Source organism: Pezoporus wallicus, unplaced genomic scaffold, assembly GCF_028554395.1.
Source record: "Pezoporus wallicus isolate ANWC-B61680 ecotype Strahan unplaced genomic scaffold, APGP_CSIRO_Pwel_v1 contig_6094, whole genome shotgun sequence".
NCBI lineage: Eukaryota > Metazoa > Chordata > Aves > Psittaciformes > Psittacidae > Pezoporus > Pezoporus wallicus.
In genome coordinates, this window is record NW_026635941.1 from 733801 (window position 1) to 752408 (window position 18608).

An 18608-nucleotide genomic window follows, 5' to 3' on the forward strand; every position below is an offset into this window, starting at 1 on the left:
GTTAGGGATTTTATTTATAAATAATCTTTCCTCATTTTGCTACAGTCTAACAAAATATAGCCAACATTGCTGTTCTGATTATCGAAGAAATACTTATTACACTTTGCTTGGTTTAGAACCGTGTTACATCAGTGTTGATGTATTTTTAAGATGTTGTTGGAAACTACTCAGATGCAGTATTGACTGTCACGATGAGTAATTTTCCCTGATTCATAAATTTAAAGGGCCATTACACCTCCTGTATTTTTAATCCAGACTCTCTCAGACTGGTATAAAGTGGTATAACTAAGGAAAAAAAAAAAAAAAGGCTTTGAAGGTCACCGTGCGGTCCATCTTCTGCTGGTGCGCTGAGGCGCTCGACAGCAGGTGGGATTCTGTCCGGTCCAGCTGTACAGGCACAAAGACTCGGTGCGACATAGCTTACAGTCCGCAACTCAAATCAGTGCCGCGTCGCTCTCTTTTCAACGCGAACATCTGAATTCTCGTTTCTTGAGTTAACTCTTGTTCGTATTTCCCCTCCAAGGTGGGCTTAACTTCGGGAAACGCACCGACAGGGACCGTGGTCTTCTTTGAGAAGTTTAAGCTTTTCTGAATGAAAAGTTTATTTTGTTGCAACAAATGTCCTTGAGCTTGTGAAGATCTCGTAGCTCGAAAATAAAATAAATCGGAGGGAGCAGCTGCTGAATACCACACAACACAGCCCCGGGAGGCGCGGAGCACCGCGCTGGATGGGGAGGCAGAAAAGCAGGAGGAGTGGGATGAGCCGGGAGCTGCTGCCGGCCACAGGTCCCCACTCCGGACGCCCCAGGGAAGGGCGGAGCGGCACCCGGCGCGCAATCCCTGGGCTCGGAGCTAGCCCGGGGCGGGGAGACCCCTCGGACACGTTATAAGTTTTGGGGGGGGTGGCGGCGGGAACGCTCCGCTGGCGCGGAGGCAGAGCCCCACGGCAGCACCTACCCCACGGCCCGCCAGGCACCTCCCCGTTCTCCCGGGCCGACACCAGGCCGAGCCCCCCTCCTTCCCTGCCGCGCCTCACGCCCCGCCGCCGGCGTCGCCCGGTGTCTATTAACCGCTGCCGCCGGCGGGGAGCTGCGCTGCCGGGAAGATGGCGAGCCGCAGCCTCCGCCTGCTGCTCATAGGTTACTTGGGGGTCCTGAGCTGTAAGTGGCCGCGTCCCTTCCCCGCGGGGCGGGTGCGGGGGCTACCGCGTACCGCTCCCTCTGGGAGCGCCCCGGCCGCTGGACTCCCTGGCCGCGGGGGAACGGACCCCCAAAGTGGCCGAAGTGTCTCGGGAGGATGAGGGGGGGGCTCGACCTGAGGGTGCCCAGTCCCTTCCCCGGCCGCCGCCCGGGCCCTGCCCTGCCGCGCCCCGCCGGGAGCCGCTCCTGCGGCACCACTGCCCGCCCAGAGGAGCCGCGCGGCAGGGAGAAGAGAAGCAGGGAGAAGAGAAGCAGGAGGTCATTTCTTCTTCCTCGCCCCCGGAGCGAGAGGAGCCAAGTGGCGTTTCCAACAGCAAAATAGGAGCGAGAGAGTCCTTCGCGGCAGGCGGGGGACGGCGCGGTGATTGTTTCCATGTGTCTGTTGCTCTCGCACAGATGTAACCTGTTTTAAGCCGGGCCTGTTTCAGGGCAAGCCAGTGGCTTTCTGCAGTGGTGCGAACTTTAGGATGCGGGCTGCGTAGTTTGCTTTTCTGATGGCCTTTACGAGATGGATGAGCGAGTGACGGGAGCGTGTGTTCTGTTGCCAGCGCTGGATGCTGCAAGCTCCAGAACAGCTTTGTGTTTCCAGTGTTTTTATGATCCTATTGTCTAACTCCTTAAAAGCACAACGGGAAGATGGGGGGGGGGGAGCAGGCATGGTAAGTTAAGTTGGCAAAAGCTGCCCTGCCCGGAAAGCGCATGGAAATAATTGAAAACCAGATCACATACCTGTGAAGAAGCAGTGGATTAATACACAGCATTCACAGTGCCAGTTGTGTGATAAGGCTGTCACTTCCAGATCCCGTCTTGCTGTGTTCCTGTTTTATGCTGCTTTTATTTTGCTGGTATTTTGGGGAAAGAGGCTGCATGTGGAAACAGTGCTTTGTACAGAGTTTGGTAGCACAGTCTGACAATGAAGTGACCAACTGGGACTAGCCTGGGATGGGTTTTCAATGCGTTGTGAGCGGGGGGCATCCACGATGATGGGACTGGGTGTGTTTTGTAGGTTACCTTTCATTCCTCCTCACAGAAGGCTGTGTGCGCGGAAAGTCCTTTTTTACCAAGGAGGAATGGGTTCAGTTGAGGAGAGGCTTGAAATGGTCTATGTCTGTGCATCAAATGATGCATTTGGTGGAGGGTTTTCCTCACCGCCACCATTCTTTGCTTCTAAGATACCTTATGGAAAATTTGGGATGTTAGATGAGCAGCTAGCACAGACTTTCTCTTCCATATACTAATATACAAATAATAATTGTTTCAGGGTCTTCAGGCAGCTCAGCCTTGTGGTTAGTTGTGCTTGCTGGCAGTGCTGGCTTTGACCAGTGAGGAAATGATACAGAGGGTGGTTTGGAAGCAGTGCAGTGGATCAAAGTGCCTGCATTGTTGTCACGCTTGCCTCCTTTTTTTCTGTTGTGTTTTTTTTTTTTTCCTCTTCCTGTCCCAATGCCCAAGAAGAACCAGGTGGGGAGAAAGTTTACCAGCAAGGCACCGATAAGAAGTCATTACATGGAGAAAGTGACTGTAGTTGGTTGTGCAAATGCTGCTTGTTTGTGTGAGCCAGGGGAAATCCAGGCAATCAGGAGTCTGCTGCTGCTCTTCCTGTGGCTCAAGTATGTTCACAAGAACAATAAAACTAATACTGATATCCAAGTCAGTTGTGGTGCTTGGATGGTTCTTAACATGGGGCTCGTGTGCCCTGGAGATGAAGGGGAATGAGCAGAAACTAATGAAAAAGAGAAAGCAGTGGTTGGTACATGGACTGTGTGAGCACTATGTTGTGGAGCAGACGTAGAGAACTTGCTTGGTAGCTCAGCTGCAGAGTTAAGACTGTGTAAATTGCTCATAGGATGTCAGCATAGCCGCAAACAGTACTAAGATCAGGTTTGGATTACTTTTCAGTGAGAACCTAATAAGAAATATTAACAACAAACAGAAACAGTGATTTCTGAGAAAAATTTTTTTTTTTTTACTTAAATTTAGGGAAAAATAAGGGAGTTAGAGGTGTTCAATAATGTTCTCTGTCACTATGAGCTCCTGAAACTGATGCTATCTGGGAAGTTTTAAATGGTGCCACAAAGTAGCACTTTGTAAGATCTGTTGGCCAGATGCTTACAAAATATACAGAAATGATTGTTGTTAATTATCATGGCTATTGTGGATGAGATAGTACGTACAGATGAAGTGGCCTTTTGGGAAAGTTTCTAGGTGTGATTTTTTTTTTTTTTTTTTTTTTTTTTTCCTGCATTAGTTTACGTTAAAAGTTAATCTGGTGGTGCTGCACCAGATTATGCAGAGACACGGATATGTCTGTGTGCGGACAATGCAGAGGCGATAAATAGTAGTCTTACATAAATATTTAATGGAGCTCACTGGGATAGTTTGAGCAATAAATAAAGTAAGGGTTTGTTTCTGGCTCTAAAGCAAACACTCCTCCTTGCTCAGGAATCTTTCAGCTAGATGCAGAGGTTTTAGACCAAAAAAAGCCTTTTGTGTTTCTTCCCCACCCCCAACAAGAAATCATAAAGCATGACTGCACTGGCTGTAGGAATGACAGTGGAAGCCTTTAAACTGTGCTTTCCTGATTGCCTGTGCTGTGCAACTGATGTACTCAAAATTTAGATTGACACCCCCCAGTCTTCTGTTAAACCCTGTTTGCTGAATTAATTTAGTTGTTGACCAGCCAGTGAAAGAGGTGATCCTGCCCCTCTGCTCTGCTCTCATGAAACCCCACCTTCAGTGCTGCATTCAGCTCTGGGGCCCACAACATGAGAGGGATGTGGACCTCGTTGAGCGAGTCCAGAGGAGGCCACAAAGATGATGTGAGGGCTGGAGCACCTCTCCTATGAATACAGGCTGAGAGAATGGGGTTATTCAGCCTGGACAAGAGAAGGCTCCAGGGAGACCTTATAGCAGCCTTCCAGTAAAGGGGCCTACAGGAAATCTTGAGAGGGACTTTTTACGAGGAAGATAAAAAGTTATGAGGAAGGGTGAATGGTTTTAAACTGGAAGAGGGTAATAGCTTTAAACTACATTTAGGTTAGATATTGGAAAAAAAATTCTTCATTATGAGGGTGGTGAGGCACCAGCACAGGTTGCCCAGAAAATCTGTGGCTGCCCCATCAACGGAAGTGTTCAGGGCCAGGCTGGATGGGGCTTGGAGCAACCTGGTCTAGTGGAAGGTGTCCCTTCCCATGGCAGGGGGTTGGAGCTTTAAGGTCCTGTCCAACTCAAATAATTCCATGATTCTATGACTTACTCTAATTTCTAAATCAGAGTACATATTCAGGTGAGATGCTATTTCTTAAATTTGTAAGACTGCATACTTCTTTAGTAATATCTGTACATTGTAATAATAAAACCAGACTACCTATTGTTTGGAGAGGGAGTGGGGAGTAGATACATAAAAGAAAGGTTCCTTCTCTTTCTGTTTTATTTGAGGAACAGTACTTCTTTGCTGTAGACTTGTGGTTGTCTACAAGCCTGCACAGACTCTTAGACACCATAACATGTGCTGTCAGATGAAAGTGAGCTTCTTAAATACAAACAAAAAAAATGAAAATGAACTATATCAAAGCAAAGCTGGTTTCTAATGTTCAGCCTGACTTTGTTGGTGGTGTTGTTTAGGACTGTGGTGACTGCACAAGATACCCAAATGCTTCTGAACGCATAAAAATTGAGGACTTGTTTGGAAGACCTTCCTGTCTTAAAAAGGGAGACATGCTCCTCTCTTTAGCTGATGTTATAACCTTCACCATTTCACCCTCTTGGTTAGATCCTCAGGGCTCAGAAGAAACTTTGACTGTGAGTTATTGGCATGTCTCTTGGAAACCATGGCTGTTGCTGCATTTGAGCAAATTATGCTATTTCCTTTAAACCTAGGCATGCTGCTTGAAAGGGGCTGTCTAATTTTGAGGCCTCAGCCAGAAGCATTGCTGTTCTGTGGTGAGGGCTTTGTCTTTTTCCTTTCTGTCTAGCAGAGAGGAGCCAGAGAGAGCTGGTCCCTGTCTGGCGTTGCAGTATTCTTAGGAGGCTGTGAGACAAGTAACCTGAACTATTTGATGTGCAAATATAAAAGTGAGTGTGACTGTCTTCTCTTACTGCATGCAAGAGACAGGAAATGTACCTGGAAATGTCACATTCAGACAACGGCAATTTCTCTTCCACTTAAGGTGGATGTGTATAAGTGGAGACCTTGCTTTTGCTGCCCCTCAGTCTCCGAGGTCCTCTTTTCTTAGCTTTAACATTGCAACAATTCTTTGTTCATGTCACAGGACATATATTTCTGGTAATTGCAAATAACATAGGGCATCTGGCATTAATAATGAGAGGTAAAGCTACACTGTGATTAGCAGACCTAATTGAGCCTGGATAAAGTCTTCTCACAGTCTATTTAACTGAATTACACAAAGATATTTTTACGATTGTTTCCTGTATTATCATATTTCCTACTGCAGACTGTTTTGGCAGCAACACAGTATCTGCCAGTTTCTGCTGAAGAAACTGGCTGGGGACATCACAAATTATTAGGTAAGAACTCACAAGTAGTGTAACTTTGACTTCACCTTTGCTCTTTAGCTGACAGACTTGACAAAGCATGTGGGATCATCTTTTGTGACCCAAAGTTACCAAACTTGTCTCCATCCACTGACCCCAAACATTACTGGGGGGGGGGGGGGGGAATGTGTGCAGACCTGTTTTTAAAGAAGTGAGCTAAAACTGTTAGAGAAGGCTTTGGCCCTTCCTGAAAGGGTGCTGTAACTGCTTTAGGTTTTTCTCAGGTGCTGGTAGTCACATCTTAAGCATGGAAGAATGACCTTGTACAACTGACACTATAAAAACAAATAAATCCAGTTTTCTCATTATTTCACATGAGTGAGTAATAGTGGTACTTCTTCACTGAAGACTGACAGTGACGTGTGTATCTTCTACGGTACCAGTAAGTAACCAGCAATCCCTTCTGGTTGGGGAGCTGGTGGGGGACAGGTTTGGGGTTGTCTTTTTGTGTGGGGTTGTGCTTTTGGAGGGGCGCAAACAATTAATGATTTAGTTCTGAAACTGGGATTTAAAAGTTTACAGATTGCATGACCTACTTAGAGGCCATCAGCACTCAAAATGCCATCTTTCTGTTGGAGCACTTCTGAAGACAGTCTGTTCGTCATCGGTTCCCTGCAGCTGGCGATCCCTTTTAGGAATACTTTTCTCAAAGTAAGGCTTAGTGTTGTACTTTTTCTTAGCAATGCTAGAGGTGATTCCAGGATAAATGCTTACATAAAGGAAGATTATTAAGAGATGTTCACACAGCCAGAAATGTCCACGTCATGATATAAATATCTTGTGCTTCAATTGTTTTGATATACAAGGTAGACATTTGTATTTGTCATTGTAGACTATTTGCCAGGGCCATATGGAATGGCTAAATTAAGGTTCCCTTGAGGTTATACAATGATCCCAGATGAAAAAAAATGGCATAAAATGCTGTCCCAGTGTATGTATACAATGAATGATCATATTGCTTTTTTTTCTTGTTTGGCTGGTTGAGGTTTTTTTTTCTCCACTGTGATAACTTTGTGGCACTATTTCATATAGGTGGCAAAATAGGTAGCTTACGAGTTTACTTTCTAGTTTACTGGCTAAATTACAATGGGGTGAGCACTTTAATGGAACATGGAAACCGAGGGAAATGTTATGTAGAAGCTGAAAGGCAATTAATTTACCAGTAATTAATTGTATTTTGGTTATATCCCCCACTCCCCCTCCAATTTTGTAAAGATAGCTTTATTTCAGTTTACTTTCTGGTGTGCTTTTTGCCATCTGGAGTAGTTTTCAAAGAGCTAACAGTTTTAGTAAAACATTTCTACAGAAAAAGTCCATCTCATCTTCCTCAAAGCGCTGTATGTGATTGTGCTGTAATTCCACTGCAGGAAGCTTAAAGCAAATATTATGGTGTCGTGTTATCATGACAAATTATTTGTTTTGTTCATCTAAACACTGGGGTGTTTTAGGGGAATGAATATGTATTTCAAAGAATGAGACAGCAAATAAGGCTGGAGGAGCATTTGGATGATTGCCAGTGCTCACCTGTGTTTTCAAAGCCACTTTTTTCCAGAGGGCACCAATGAGTTATGTCACCTCTGTGCTCACAGTATATCATTGAGCATGCAAGTGCTTATAAAAAATTTCTTAAACCAGGCAGAAGGTGATCTTGGCAGCTGAACATCTGGTCTGTTCACTTGTCAGTTTCTGACATACACTGGGAGGTGAAGGAGCTTTTGGAGAAGGAAGAAGAGGAAAATAGTCATTCTTGAACAACAGCATGCAATAAAATAGTGCTAGTTGAACAACTTGTAAGTCTGTAGCCCCTCCTGGTTAATAGGAATTAAAGCAGGCATCCAGTTTCTCTCAAGGATTATTAGCAGAGAAAAACATGATAGAAAAATCTGGTAATGAGCCTTTTTGAATGCAAACTTTTTACAAGCTCAAAACTTAGCAATTTCCAGTAAGAGTTGGGAAGATGAAACTTGCATTGAAGTAGCTACAGCTTGATCCTAGCTGTTTAAAAACAGCCATGTTTTTAAACATGTGAGACATGGTAAGAATTGATCTGGAAAGAACAGACACTACAGGTGTGAAGTTTTATAGCTTTACATAGGTTTTGTTTGGATTAACTTCTTAACTTCTTGAGAGCATGTTCAACCCTTAATTTCTCAAACCAGTCCAAACCACTGAATCAGACTCAAACAGAAACAAAGCATTATCTGAATAGAAAGTGATATGGTTGTTTTGATACCAGATAATGTTAACAATAGAGGCTATATTTGCCATTCACAGACTGTTAGCATAGTACTTGGAAATAATGATGGAACATGCATTCTTGAGGAGTGACTTTTGGTCAAATTAATATAATAAAGAAACCATAATGATTGATTATTGTATCTCAGTCTGCAGAAAGTGCCCAGTAGGAATCGAGAGTAGTTCCTGGGGCTAGTATGCTAAGAATTTGTATATGTTGGCTAGAGCTGAAGTAGAGTTGGAGAAGTGCTTGGACTTGGAATACTTGTAAATGTATGGAAGAATTATATGCAGAAAACCAAAGTTTGAATACATATTGTGTGAGTTAGACAGCAGTTTGCCACCTAAACATACAGATAGTACTTACTGCAGGGAGGCCCCGGTTCATAACTGAAGCCTTCTAGTAGCTGTACTGGCAAAAAATAGTAAAAGCACATCATCCGGAATGATATCTGTAGCATGTGTAGGTGTGTTTTCTGAGTGTTGTGGCCAGCTTTTGTGTTCCAGCGCCCTTTCTGTTTCTACAAAATGGTCTTAAAAAGGAAATTCTTGGCCCTGGGACTACTGGGCCACCTAAATGGGTTTTCTGCCCCTTCTCCAGTCTTTGAGCTAGTCAGCAACAAAGGCGAGAAATTCTGCCTTGAACTCCTGGCTTGCTGTTTGTGGCTCTTGATCTATGTATGCTTGTACCAACTGACTGGGATTCTGGGGAGTGTGATAGGGCTTTGCAGCTTTGACACAGTGGTGGTGAGCACTTCTGAAACTGGGATTCAAGTAGGCTGTCCCATGTTGTTAATAATGAAGGGCTGTCCTTCTTTATTTGGGGAGGCTGCCTAAATACAGAAGAATCTGAGAAGGCACAGAGGCTAGGGAAAAGAAGCAACAGACAGCTTTGGCGTGCCAAGACCCATGGAGGGCTGCTGGCTGGGACCCCAAGCAGTTTTGGCTTGAGGCACTGCTCAGTGGCATCAGCCAGGGTGCTCCGAGCTGCAGTTTTCATGCTACAGAGCTCTATTGGGTCTGATTGACTGGTGTTAATGTGTTAAGCTTGCTCCAGAGCGTGAACACTTAAAATTTTGATTGGGGGTAAAGTCAGGCCCTGCTGAGAATAAAACATTTAGCTGACTCATGCTGTATGAAAGGTATGTGTATTATCAAGTTAACTCTTAATGTGTACAGTTTAATTCTAAACAGAAATATATACTTTTTATATGTGACATGAGTGAAGACTCTTTAAATGCTGCTCCTGCTGAATTAAACAAATTTTAATGTGATGTCTTGCCAATTAAGATGTTATATGTCAAGATTTGGAAAAGGGTATACATTTTAATAATTCCTAACAGAGAAAAGCATATATTTTGTTGCTCAAGACTTACATTATAACTACATTATAAGACTTACATTATAACTAATCAGTAACTTACGCTGCATGCACTAAAATCAGCTTGTTTCAGATGTTTGCAACTCATAAATGTAGAAATAATTAAATAGAGGATGATTATATCTAAAAACAAAATAGCAGTAGAATTTCAAAGAAAGACATCACTGGTATCTGTTTAGCACTGTTCCTAAACAAAAATATATGATAAATATTGCTAGGTTCAGTTCTTTTGTTGTGTGTTAATGCTGGCTGGGGTTTCTTTGTGTCCCTATTCACCCTGCCTGCCCTTTTTTTAAAGAATAAACAAGTATTGCAGGGTTCTCCTTAAAAGATGGGGAAAGGGTGTGTCTCTTTCCCTCTTTCCCTCTTTCCCTCTTTCCCTCTTTCCCTCTTTCCCTCTTTCCCTCTTTCCCTCTTTCCCTCTTTCCCTCTTTCCCTCTTTCCCTCTTTCCCTCTTTCCCTCTTTCCCTCTTTCCCTCTTTCCCTCTTTCCCTCTTTCCCTCTTTCCCTCTTTCCCTCTTTCCCTCTTTCCCTCTTTCCCTCTTTCCCTCTTTCCCTCTTTCCCTCTTTCCCTCTTTCCCTCTTTCCCTCTTTCCCTCTTTCCCTCTTTCCCTCTTTCCCTCTTTCCCTCTTTCCCTCTTTCCCTCTCCCTCCTCTAATGTCCACATGAAGTCCAATTAAAAGATCATTAATAGCCATGCATAGGTGTTGGAAGAGTTTGTGCAGGAAAGATGTTTATCCTCTAAGAAGATTTAGTAGCTTTCCATTTGAATTTCAGTAAATATTTTTATGTGAAAGGTAAATGTTTTGGACCTCATAGCAGCCTTCCAGTATCTGAAGGGGGCCTATAATGATGCTGGGGAGGGACTCTTCATTAGGGACTATAGTGATAGGACAAGGGGTAACGGGTTAAAACAGGGGAAGTTTAGATTGGATATAAGGAGGAAGTTCTTTACTGTAAGGGTGGTGAGGCACTGGAGTGGGTTGTTCAGGTAATCTGTCCCTGGCAGTGTTCAAGGCCAGGTTGAACAGAGCCTTAGGTGGCAGGGGTGTTGGAACTTGATGATATTAAGGTTCTTTCCAACCCGAACTATTCTATGATTTAGTCAGTATTTGAGTATTCTTTGTCTCTTGCAATGAATGCTGCTGATGTCTTCTGTTCAGAAGCACAATGGTCCTCCCTGGTGTAACATAATTCACGGGTACACAGTAATGTCATAACCACTTGAAAGGATCCTGAGAGGAAAATCAGTATCTCAGCATTGCAGTACAGCATCAGAAAATGTAAGAGAGAGGAAGTATCTATATAACAATCTACTAAACCCAAAAGACTGTTTTACACTGTGCTTTGGAAAGCTGGTAATAAGTATTTAGAATCAGACTAGCATTTGATTAAACTGAACGCAACTGGTTTTGACTTCACTGAACCATTTTTTTAATCCTTTCTGGATTTCTTAACCACTCATAGCTCTGATGCTGGCTTTGTAGCAAAAAGGCTCACAGCAAGAGCCTCAGCCCTACAACAACAGTGGGAATAAATATGTGAACATGCCCAGATCATCATCTTACTAAAATGTATTGTTCTGTAAATCCAGAGATGAACTCTAGAGACCTTATTGTGTGTTTGTGTTCCATGTGATTACGCCAGTGTGTGTCTGCCTGTGTAATCTGTTTGCCAGTGTAGTCCTTGGCCTGTTCTTCGAATATCTTTCTCAAAAAGAGATCCTTAAATGGAAGTTAGCTGACCTAAGTTGAAGGAGCACAAGCACCTTCACAGTGGCATTTTTTAGTCTTATTTTTAAAGGAAAATTCAGTTTATGCAGTAATAGTTTCTAGAGCATCAGTATCTCATGAACAGTCGGTTATAAAGGGAATATGTGCAGAAGTAGACAAAGTAGATGGCAAACAGTAGTTTAAACCAGCATGTATGCCTATCTGGGAGTCATTGTTTCATGAAACGTACAGTCTATTGACTGTAGTAAGTATTCTAGAAGTGTAACGTGGGCTTTGATGATATATCTTGTGTGTGCTCTACATTCCAGATTTAACTGTTTAACCACTTGGATTCTGGAGGATGTCAGATATAGCCATTTTAACCACCAGACTTTTAAGCACTAAGTTGTGGTTCAGAAGGTGGAGACTGAGGGCGCTGAATCCTTAACCACTTATGGTTTATTCTAAAAAAAAAACAACAAATAAACAATTCTAATGGGGATCTTGCAATTAAATTCTTTTTAAAACCAACTGTACATGTTCCTGGTACTACTTCTGTCTCTGACCTGATTGACTCATTCTGACAAGATTATTTGTTTTCCATACAACTCATTCTGTCTCCTGAATTATTTTTTGTTTTACAGCATTACAGAATTGCTGACATCTCTTCTTGTTTCATTTTTGCAACAGTGAAACAGCTGCTACTTTCTTAGTTTAAGCACCTGCAGACAAGTTCATCAAATCTTATTACACGAAGCAGAAAACCAGTGAATTGTGAATGTTAGCTCCCATACTGAGATTTCCCTTCTTCTGACGCAAAGCAGCAGTGTGTTTCATTACTGAACCTTACCCAAATATTCTCAAGGATGTGGCTTCTAACACATCTCTCCTGTTGAAAAGCTGTAGTGATTGCCAAGTTACCATTTATGCTGGATTTAAAAATAAATAAAGCACAGAGTTACTCTATGTTTATTCCTGTTTCCTGTGTAACTTTTCAGTGTTGTTAGTCTCATGTTTTCTAATCTGACTACCCATATGTTATTTTGCTTGTGTAGCTTTTAATGGGATAAAGACTATAGTGGTTTGTTGGTCTGGGGGCCTTTTTTGGTGGGTTTTCTGCGGTTTTTGTTTGTTGATTGGTTTTCTTGTTTTTTTTGTCCCCTTCATCCCTCTAGAGGAAAACTTGGCATCTATTATACTGACCTATTGTTCTTACCTCTACCTTCCGGAGGATTTCTTCTAATTACCCTTCTCCTTTAAGCATGCCAGACATCATCTGTTCTAGGTCCTCTTGCTATGTATCAGCCCTGATTGAATTGAAGGAGTGACTTCAGTCTTGTTCAAATGCGCTAGAAGGTGCTTCTATAAAACTTGATATTAAAGGACTAACTTATCTATTAAAGGCCTGTAGAATTAAGGCTAAAGATATGCATTTGTACTGTAAACTGCAATGTTGATTAAAAGTAATAGTCATCAACATTACTGTTAACTGCTTCTGGCAAGAAGAGACTATTGAGTAAACTTGTCAGTGTAAGAGATCATGTGTGAATGAAAATGGGATGAGCTAATTTGGCAATTGTGTTTGGATTATTAGGAAAGATTCACCAAATTCTTTTGGCCAGGAGAGAAGTGGGCATCATGTTTTCATCTTGTATTAGCAAATAATCTGGTCTGTATTCTGGAGCAAAAAAGTTAGAAAGCTAACTTTAGTGCTGCTTATCACTCATAGGATGCAGTCCTAAAATTCAAGGTTTGAGTGAAATTTGCTCAAGTGAAAACATCTCCTCGGTAACCCCCAATTCACAAAGCATTGCACAAAGCTTTTGCTGAATATTTGTATTTAAAGAGAATCCTACTGGTTTTGGAAAGACTGACTTTTTTTCATGGACATGCTAGCTAGAATGAAGTCACAGTATGTCCCACAGGCAGCAAAAATTGAATGGAGAAAGCCTGTGAAAAGCCCTTTTTTAAAAAACACAATTTCTTACATCCTTTGAATATTAGTATAGAAGTATATTCTAGGTCAACATCTTCTTGAGAGAGGACTTCTGAGGTTTTTTAAAATTCATGTATTTCAGAGGTATCACCCCCTTCAGTAGGGGACATAAGGTGAAAATAGCTTTGATTATTACGCTGCTGAAAATGAGACATTTGTGTGCAGCTGGTCAAATTACCTGTCTTACCTGCTACTTAGGATCTGTTTGCCATGCACAGTTAGCTACTCCTATACCTTTAGAAACCAGAATTTAATACATACTCATACATATCCTCTGCAGTGAAAGTGCTTTGTAAAATGCTTAGATTTATCAAACAGGATTGAGAACACCTACTCGGGGAAAACTGCTGTGAACTTGAGAAGGGACTGAGGATGCACAGGCAATTGGGTTCCAGCTTAAATGAGTAAGACTAACAATGGGAAGAGACATTCCTTCACTATAACAATGTAGTTACTTAGAGCATTTTAAAACTGTAGCATCTTGATGTTCTTCCTAGCATCTGGAAACATGATCCTGCAGTGAATGAATGACTTCACTGCTTCTGAATGAGCAGGGACTCCAGTTGCATATGGTGCTTACTGGAACTGTGACTAATGCTGGTTGACACAGTAGGCAAGTAAACTAAATTTGTTTTCAGGGGATTTTTTTATAAGTAATGTGTATATCTGTAGGTTTAAAAATGACATGAGTCAAATTGATTGGCAGTTACAGCAAAAGTCACTTATAAATTATAGGAGATTTCAGAGATCTTTATCTTGAATTGTGGGCCAGAATGTTTGCGGGGGTTTTGGGGTGTGTGTCATGTTTCTTCTAGTTTCCCAATTCTCTGTGTTTCAGGACTGATTTTACAGTTGATATAAATCAGTCTAGTACTATTGCCTGTTGTTCAGGGGAACATGACAGTTTGCGCTGGGTACCTAGCATTGTTTTGTAAATCTAATAGTTCTACAATTTCCCTAGGTGTTTGCACAGGCCAGTGTTTTGCTGAATTGTTACACCTAATAGTGCAACTGGAAATCTGTTCAGATCACTGCTGCAGTGTGTGGTATGAGGTGGGCAGGACAGCAGTGGCAAGGGACTTCTACTCCTGTAGCCTATTCTTTTGGTCTTTGGAGACATGATGGTACTAGACATCATCATCCTGATGTTCTTAAAATAAGCTGCAGCTGAAGCAGCTATAGGCTTGCACTGTCCCTGCAAGCTGTTTGCAGCCACTGATGAGTTGCTGTGGAAACTGATGTTGGGCATGACTGGGAGAGGGCTGGAAAATGGGCTTTTTTGTGAGAGCCCGACTAGTTTAAAACCCCATCCCCCATTTTCAGAAGCTCCCTCTGAATTGCCATGGAGACAAGAAGCGTAGCAGAGGTTTGAGTCTTGTAAAACTGCAATCTATAAATATTTATTTGGTTAATGGCATATGCTTTCTGGATTGTCTCTCTGTTGGAATAAACTTCATGCTACATTGAACCTCTGCAAGCTGTGAATTCAAACCATTCCCCCTCTTCTGTGCAACTAGAAAAAGAGAAAGCAAAAATTGAATTTTAAAATTTTATAATTAATTATATATATGTTCTCCCTCCCTCCCTGACTTTCCCACACCATCTCATATAGTAATCTTTCAGTGTTGGGACTGCTGAAAGCACTTAGGAGGCTGTTCAGTTTATGGGGAATTGTTGTGCTTTGAGTTCAGTTCCTTTAGAAAGGCTGACCCAAATAAACTCTTCCATTCTTGTTTTGTGCCACTTAATTTTTATTCCCTACTTTCTCCTCTACAGGCTCTTCCAGGTTTGTGTTTCCAGGGCTGACTGTCCTTGGGGTTCTGCCCTGAAATAAATTATTAACATGATCTTAAACTCTTAGGACTACTACTGGTAACTTTAGATAATTGGCTCTGAAAACTTCAGTTTCTTATTACTTTCAAGATTATTTTCTTTCTGCTTTACTTGAAAGTTAAAAATGAAGGCATCATCCACTGGTGTGCTGGCCCTCCAGATTGCACTAAACAGTACACACAAAGCAGAGGATTAACTCATTCTTAGGCTGGCATTGTAAATGAAAACCTCGTTGCTAGTCTGCTCTGTAGTTGAGGCATTTAACACAGAAACTTCTTTCCTTTGTGGGTTTGCAAGCTCCTCAGATCATCTAATACCAGCTTTAAATACAGGTAAAAATCCTGCTTTTTCACTTTCTGGGTAAGCTTCTTTTTCCCCTGTTTAAAAACTCCTGGTGGGATGACAATGTAGTTCTGCATTCTGTTTCTCAAGTGTGTTCTGTTATGAAGACAGAGTTACTGAAGCAAATTAAACCCTCCTTTCTGTAACAGAAGAGTGTGAAGGACTGTTTTTACTTTTATGCTATATCTAAGTCAAATAGTACTCTTTTTTTGTATTAGGCTCTAGACTTCTGGACATGTAACAGGTACTAAATCCACACACAATTGTTGTTAGCTTTCCAGCCATGTTCAAATTCTTAGCCACCTTTTTTAAGTGGGAAAAGAGAGGGGAAAATAGTGCTACAGAGATTTTGCCCAGTTGCCAAGGAGTGTATGTTGCAGTAGACAAAAACTATTTGAACCTGAGCAGCTTGTTCATTTAAGCTCTACCATTTTAGTCCAAGTTTTGAGGGTTTTTGTTTGTTTTTCTGAAACAACTTAATACTTGTCAGGTTCCTCTGTCTGGAGGAACCACTGTAAAGTATGCTTTAGGGTGAACCTTGCTTTATCTCAATAGAGGTCTTGCAGGCAGGATACCTTAAAACTTGATTGCTTTCTTGCTTGAGTATCTGTAGATAATTCTTTTTTTCCTTTTAATTTAACTGCTTTTGCTCTTGAGATATTTTAATAAAAAAGAGAAAAGGTGAAGAGGGTATCTGCTGACTTCCCAGCAAAACTCTTATCTCTTATAGCTATATAAGACACTGTATGTCTGGGGTATCTAACTGACCTACTGTCTGGATGCTGGCCTTATCGGCTTCATATGTATAACTCTGCTCAGGAGAGCAAATGGAATGGAGGGTTACTCTGTTGCTCAGTGGCTCTGAGCCTGGGCTGGAAGGGGGAAAACACCTTTGGGTTTTGGGGAAATGTTTTCGGTTTTGCTGGAGGTGAGGGGAAGGTGAGGGGTTTCGTGTGTGTCAGATAATCAGCTGTAGAGATGGAATTTTAATTCTGTAATAGCTGTTCTTCCAAAGGAGAAGCCAAACCAAATATTGGATTTGGCTTGTTTCTTCCCACTGCCCTGCTCTTTCCTTGCTCCAAAAACATGGTCCATTTCTCCACAAATTGAAAAAATGTCAGGATTTAGGAGGGGGCTTGTATAATCAAAAGGGAGGGAAAGCTGACAGGTATCTGTGCATTCAAATTGTGGTTCATTACAAGGCTTTTAATGAGGTTGTTAATAAATCTTCTTATGGAAAAGGCACTGCCTACAACAAAGAAGTTAAGCTGTGCTACCCTACCAGCAAGCTTTTATTCCCTGTAGCCCTCTGTTCTTTGAACCTTCTGAATATCTAAAAGCCTGCTGCTTCTGCTGTATCTCTCATTCCGTAGAGTCAAGACCAAGATGCTGCATTTTGAGTACTGTCTAAGGAATACAATAATTAGCCACCCTCTGATGCTTGAAACACTACTAGCACAGATATATTAGAACTTACTTGTAGTGCGAGAAAACCAGCACTGCATCTGCTTGTATTGAGGAGCCATTTTCCTTATAGTTGTAAGGACTATAAAGTGAACTTTGTTAAAAGCAGTTTCTTCAAGCTGCTAGAAAAACTTCCCTTGCTTGCCACTGACATAGGGATAGCCCATGTGTGCATAGTGTAGGATCCCTAGGTTTTCTTCCTTGATCAAAAACATCTGCAAGGTCTATTTCCTAATTAGCCAGTAGGAGTGTTGAAAATCACGCCACGTATTTCACAGCATGTTAAGCTACTCTGAAGAGCTGTATGTGTGTGTTACCACCAGTCTGAGAGCTGCAGCAGCTCTGGGGTCTGAATGACTAGAACTTGCTGTGTTTTATTCTGGCAGCTTGCAAAGCACAAGAGAAGCACTGCTGACAGCTACCACCTAAGTGAAGGGGTGGCTAAGAAGCTCTTTAAGTTCCTTTTTTTGTTTTAGATCCCTTTAGCTGCTCAGCCAGAAAATGTGCCTTCTCTCAAGTTACTGTCCTTTATGTGATCACACCATGCTGATTAAAATACAAACTTGTTCTCCACATCTGGCCTTAGATGGGATGCTTATTCCCAGCCTGCAGACCCCCCCTTCAGTTTACTCCTTTGTTTTCTGTGGGTGAAGATATACAGGGCTGGGGGGTTTTGTGAATTGGATAAACTCTCTCCCAAGTAAATCCTGTTCTATAAATATTGTTTAAGATTCAAGAAATTAAGTAGCCCAAGATAACTGAAAGACTGAAGTTGAGCTTCTTAACTTTTTGCCCCCCCCCCCCCCCCCCCATGTGGGATAACTTCTTCTAGTCCTTGTCCAAAATTTGTAGTCTTAATAACATATTCATGTTGTTTACTGAATGAAGCTGGATTTACTCCAGCTGTTTTAGGCTACATTTGGTGTTTAAATCACCAGTTTCAGAGATTGCTTAAGGACTCTGGCCAACACAGGAAAACCCTGCAGAGGCTGTGAATACTCCTGATCTCTCTCCAGTGTGTTTGCTGGATGTTAGCATTCACCAGGCAGAACTGGTGGAAGATGAAGTTTGCTTAGACACTGACTGCTGACAGCAGCATGGGTGTGAAGAGTGGTGGGTCTGAGCCCTGACTGTCTATTTTTAAGTGTCTGAGTTATCATAGTCTAGCCTGCCAACACCACCAGGAGTGTGGTTGGTAGCCTTTCAGTTGTAGCAACTGCATCTTAGACTACCAAGAAAAAATCTGAGTTGTGTGATTGTGAGAAAACTCTGCTGTTTGAGTACCTCAGGATAGTAGTTACATAGCTGAGAAGCCTGCATCAGCATCTAGGCATGTTGCTGATGGCTTATCCTGAGGTGGTCACATGTCTGAAAGATGCTAACACCAAACAGATGTCTGCTTTCCTATTTCCTTTCAAGCATTTCAGAAAGAGAACTGGCTTCATTATTGCTTTATTCTTGGGACATCCAACTTCCTAAATCTACAGTATCCTCTGAAATCCTTTGTTAAGCTTTGCTATAGGCCACCTGCTATTTAGAACTTGGCAAAACAAATACTGCAAGCTGGCTTCTTCTCTTGTACTTATAACTTTGTTTTGATTCTGTTCTCATGTAATTTCCTCCAGGCAAACTATTTCCTTTGATTTGGTTTGACTAATACGCTTTTCCTTAATGATTCCTCCAGCTAGTAGTATCATTTTACAGCTGTGTGAGTGATTATCAAATGGAAAGTGTGTATTTCTGGGGTTCGCTTCTGAACAAATAAGGTTGCTGACACATCATAGGGGTTTCTTTTGGTCTGTATAAAAGTATATTATTAAAAAAAAAGTTCATTGGTACAGTAATATGTCATCGTTTCACTCTTGCTCTTTATACGGTGAACTGAAACCCA

At 42.0% G+C, this 18608-nt stretch overlaps 1 protein-coding gene across 2 annotated transcripts in view; it reads left to right on the top strand.

Moving 5' to 3' along the window:
- Nucleotides 1-1026: 1026 nt before the first annotated feature.
- The window catches only part of JAM2 (junctional adhesion molecule 2), a 33493-nt gene continuing 15911 nt past the window's right edge, over nucleotides 1027-18608 (top strand). For both annotated transcript variants that reach the window (XM_057398703.1, XM_057398702.1), the window contains exon 1: nucleotides 1027-1160. In XM_057398703.1, the coding sequence (XP_057254686.1) occupies nucleotides 1106-1160 (55 nt within the window). In that variant the 5' untranslated portion in view covers nucleotides 1027-1105. The remainder of the gene's footprint in view (nucleotides 1161-18608) is intronic.